At 42.1% G+C, this 5,000-nt stretch overlaps 2 protein-coding genes across 2 annotated transcripts in view; both read right to left on the reverse strand.

The window, feature by feature from the left end:
- Positions 1–3,154, reverse strand: part of acta2 (actin alpha 2, smooth muscle) — a 16,873-nt gene extending 13,719 nt beyond the window's left edge. Inside the window, exon 1 of the mRNA XM_078278709.1 lies at positions 3,073–3,154. The gene's annotated coding sequence lies outside the window, so the exon portion shown is untranslated. The remainder of the gene's footprint in view (positions 1–3,072) is intronic.
- A 615-nt stretch (positions 3,155–3,769) lies between these two features.
- LOC144536674 (uncharacterized) overlaps positions 3,770–5,000 on the reverse strand; it is a 99,571-nt gene continuing 98,340 nt past the window's right edge. Inside the window, exons 11-12 of the mRNA XM_078279937.1 lie at positions 4,127–4,476; positions 3,770–4,028 (exon numbers count right to left, since the gene is read on the reverse strand). Of these exons, the coding sequence (XP_078136063.1) occupies positions 3,770–4,028; positions 4,127–4,476 (609 nt within the window). The remainder of the gene's footprint in view (positions 4,029–4,126; positions 4,477–5,000) is intronic.

The following is a 5,000-nucleotide window of genomic DNA, read 5'->3' on the forward strand; positions in this document are numbered from 1 at the left end:
ATGATCATCACATTTTCTGCCATTGTAAACGCTCAGCGTCCATGTTGGTGGTGATGCTCTCTCTCTATGTGTGGATGGGAACCATGATGTTAGATTATTCTAACCCCCAAACTATCCATTACATCATCTCTCTGAACTTTACGTTCATGTTTAACTCTCTCTGTCTGTCTTTCTGTCTCTCTGTCTCTCTCTGTCTCTCTCTCTCTCTGTCTCTCTCTCTCTCTCTCTCTCTCTCTCTGTGTTTCTCTCTCTCTCTCTGTGTCTCTCTGTCTCTCTCTCTCTCTCTCTCTCTCTCTGTGTCTCTCTGTCTCTCTCTCTCTCTCTCTCTCTCTCTCTCTCTCTCTCTCTCTCTCTCTCTCTCTCTCTCTCTCTCTCTCTCTCTCCCTCTGTCTCTCTCTCTCTCTCTCTCTCTGTCTCTCTCTCTCTCTCTCTCTCTCTCTCTCTCTCTCTCTCTCTCTCTCTCTCTCTCTCTCTCTCTCAGGGACACACTCAGACCATATTTAGACATTTAGGAATCAAATATTTATCTCAGCTGTCTGCAGGAGAGATAGAGAGAGAGACAACAATCACCAAACCCACCAGACTCCATGTAAATAATCAGTGATTTTATCATGGTAAAACACACTTCATTCAAAGTGGACAGAAACTAAATAAAAAAGCCGTCTTGGTTCATCTTTCCACTGTTCCAACAATCACCACTCTGGTTTGGTTGAAATAAACCCTTAATTCACCCATTTACATGTGGAGATATGCTGGCTCTATACACGCTAAAAGTCCTGATTATTTACATGGAGTCTGGTGGAGATATGCTGGCTCTATACACGCTAAAAGTCCTGATTATTTACATGCAGTCTGGTGGAGATATGCTCAACCTTATATCCACATTCCAGCTGTTAATATTAAATGGTTGCACTTATAAAGAAAAATCAACAATTAGCCTAATAAATCCTTTAAATGTGAGATGAACGTGTTCCTCCGGGTTTCCGTAGTTTTGATTTGAAAAGCGTCTGTGTTTAAATCTCAGTAACGTTTAAATCTCTGGGTGTTAAAAGCTTTCACTCAGCACCAAGAGAGAGAGAAATCAACACCTGCCACATCCAACCAAACCTCACTCAGAAAATCAACGTTTTAACACTCGCTCCCCAGAACACAAACAGACCATGAAACACTCATCAGCTCACAGACACAATAAGTTACTCAGTGTAAGTCAGAGTTTCTGTTTAACAAAGTGTCTTTTAACCCAATCTTAAGCAGAAAACAAACTGTGACTCTGCAGAATAAGAGGGAAACCTAAGCTCTAAAAACATGCAAAACACGGGTGGAGTCTGGTGTGAGTCTGCTGAGTTCAGCAGGTGCAACAGGGAGAGGAGAGGAAAAATGTAAATGGTGAAAACAAAACTGCAGAGAGAGAAGGGGAAGACGGAGGAAGGGAGGGAAGGAGGAAACATGAGAGAAGAGGAGAGCAGAAGACGGTGGAGGAGAAAAACAGCTAAATCTGCACCACAAAAAGAAACAAATATGTTGGAAAAAAACTCCAAAAATGCCAACAAAAGCGACAACAATTTTGAAAAAACCCACAAATGTGCTGAAAAAACTACACCTGTGAATCACAGTCTATGGGTATTATCTGTAAACATATACATGTTAGTATCATATATATTATATATACTTGTACAGTAGACTATAGCAATATATAAAGTAGGTTTGTGGGAGATTTAGGTGCATGTATTTTGAAAATGTTATGTTTTTCAATATAAAAACGTACAATACGACATCATTTTGTAGCATTATTATCACCATATCTGTGTGTGAAACGTGGGAAAAGCTGGAGCAGATAATACACAACACAGAAAGTTTAACCCTTCTGTTTCTCGGGTCATATTTGACCCATTTTTCATCCAAATTGTCCAAAAATGACATGGATGGTTCCATGCAACGGTCCCTGCAAGTTAAACAAAGGATCAGTTCACTACTTTATTTAATTTTGGGTGTTTTTTCCCCACAAAAAAGCAGTTTAAATGGTTTTTAAAACAGTATATCCTGAAACTAAACTGATATAATTTCATATGAATGAGGTTTTTTGACCATGAAATAGTGTAAAACTACAGTATACATTGGCGTGAGTGGTGTGTACAGCATACTGATGGTAGTGGGGAAAACAACGAAGAAAATGTTGAAAAAACGTAAAATAAAATGACAAAAAAGTGTCAAAAAAGTGTCCAATTTCAGTTTTGACCCGGAGGACAACACAGAAAGCTTAAAGAGAAAACTTCCAACTATACAGGCGACCCAACTGAATCTTAAATCTGGAATATTTCTTAAAATGTAGTTCAGAAATTATGTAAATATTCTGCATCTTAAATACCCAACCACAGCTGTTAAGGGGAGACACGCCAGGTGAATAGGAGAAAAATATTAACTAACAGATATCAGCATGAAACTTCCCCAGTTGATTACTGACATTAAGACAAATGTCTTTTGTATTACAAGTTTTTAGAATTTTAACGTTTAAATATGCAAATAAGGTGTTATCTCATTAAATTTGTGCCAATTTGCATATATTTTCAGATGAGAAATCTGAATATTGGATAAAGCCAGATTCAAAATTCTTGTTTTATTTTGCTGACATATTAGAGTCAAAGGATTTTACAGAGGGGATTTTGGATATCTCTTTTTATCAATTGTCCATTTTCCAAAAAATCCATTTTCGTCCAGTTTTTTGGTATGAAATGTTGTATAAATCAGACTCTGAGTGATATATGAACGAATCCCTGCGTAAAAACCTTGAGAATATACATAGGAATACAACTGGAAAGTGTATGTACAGTAAATGCTGCTGAAGTGGAGATTTCTGGCTCAGAGTATGAGAAAAAAAACATTTTGAGAAAATGTTTAATACACAGATATATCTACTATACTGAAACTTGTATGTAACAGATATGTCTTAGAGTGTAGATCTTACACCACTGTTAATAGTATATGTTTATATATATATATAATATTTTCCAGAAACAAGTGGACTATGGCAGTAAAAGTATCTTAAATCTTGAATATATTTTGAGTATTTCTTACCGTGGCGGTGAGTCTGCAGGACGGGGCGGGGCAGAAGTGAGAGTCTGAACTCTGTGAGACTGACTTTATCAACTCTCTCTCCATCCCTCCATCCCTCCATCCCTCTATCCCAAACAAGGCCCTGTTCCCCCCCCCCCCCCCCCTCTCTTCCTTGCTCCAGTCCTTATAGGGCCGGCCCAGAGGGAAGCAGCCAATCAGACGCCGCTGGGCTTTCTCCCATCATTCACAGCATTCCTCAGACAGAATGAATGCTTTTACACTTTAGAGAGGAAGTACTCGGATACTTTATACAACACATACACTTTCACTCACACAATGTTAGGGTTATACAACTTATATTTGACTTACAGAGAGAAGTAGTACTCAGATACTTTGTTCAAAACTACCTTGAACTTTCTCTGAAAGATTTAGAAACATTTCATTTAGTTTCATTCATTTTCATCATTTCAGAATGCCAAGAGATGTTTGCTCCTTTTGGCCCTTTTAAAAAAAAAGGTTTTGTCGCCTCTTTTCCTTGGTTTTTACACTTTTTCCTAAGTTTTCAGTGCTTTCACTTTTTTCCCTGTCACTGGGCCACTGGACCACTGGGCCACTGGGCCACTGGACCACTGGGCCACAGCCTGATCCACTGGGCCACTGGGCCACTGGACCACTGGACCACTGATCCACTGGGCCACTGGGCCACTGGGCCACTGGGTCACTGGGTCACTGGGCCACTGGACCACTGGACCACTGGGCCACTGGGCCACTGGACCACTGGACCACTGGGCCACTGGGCCACTGGACCACTGGGCCACTGGACCACTGGGTCACTGGGCCACTGGACCACTGGGCCACTGGACCACTGGGCCACAGCCTGATCCACTGGGCCACTGGACCACTGGGTCACTGGGTCACTGGACCACTGGGTCACTGGACCACTGGGCCACTGGACCACTGGGCCACAGCCTGATCCACTGGCCACTGGGCCACTGGGTCACTGAGTCACTGGATCCCACTGGGCCACTGGGCCACTGGGCCACTGGACCACTGGACCACTGGACCACTGGGTCACTGGGTCACTGGGTCACTGGACCACTGGACCACTGGGCCACTGGGCCACAGCCTGATCCACTGATCCACTGTGCCACTGGGCCACAGCCTGATCCACTGGGCCACAGCCTGATCCACTGGACCAGAGCCTGGACCACTGGGCCACTGGACCACTGGGCCACTGGGCCAGAGCCTGAACCAGAGCCTGGGCCACTGGGCCAGAGCCCGGACCTTTGGGCCACTGGGCCACTGGACCACTGGGCTACTGGGCCAGAGCCTGAACCAGAGCCTGGGCCACTGGGCCAGAGCCTGGTCCACTGGGCTACTGGACACTGGGCCAGAACCTGTCTCCTTTAAAAGACGAACAGCAACCTATATTCAGGTACGGAACAGCGAATTTCGTTGAACACAAACGACAATAAAGTCTATTCTAATCTATTAAAAGTTAGATAGTTAGCTAACAGTTTAGATAGTTAGCTAACAGTTTAGATAGCTAACAGTTTAGATAGCTAACAGTTTAGATAGCTAACAGGTTAGATAGCTAACAGTTTAGATAGCTAACAGTTTAGATAGCTAGCAGGTTAGATAGCTAACAGTTTAGATAGCTAGCAGTTTAGATAGCTAACAGTTTAGATAGTTAGCTAACAGTTTAGATAGCTAACAGTTTAGATAGCTAACAGTTTAGATAGTTAGCTAACAGTTTAGATAGCTAACAGTTTAGATAGTTAGCTAACAGGTTAGATAGCTAACAGTTTAGATAGCTAACAGGTTAGATAATAGCTAACAGGTTTAGATAGCTAACAGTTTAGATAGCTAACAATTTAGATAGTTAGCTAACAGGTTAGATAGCTAACAGTTTATATAGCTAACAGTTTAGATAGCTAACAGGTTAGATA

This window comes from Sander vitreus, chromosome 21 (genome assembly GCF_031162955.1).
Source record: "Sander vitreus isolate 19-12246 chromosome 21, sanVit1, whole genome shotgun sequence".
NCBI classification, from domain to species: domain Eukaryota; kingdom Metazoa; phylum Chordata; class Actinopteri; order Perciformes; family Percidae; genus Sander; species Sander vitreus.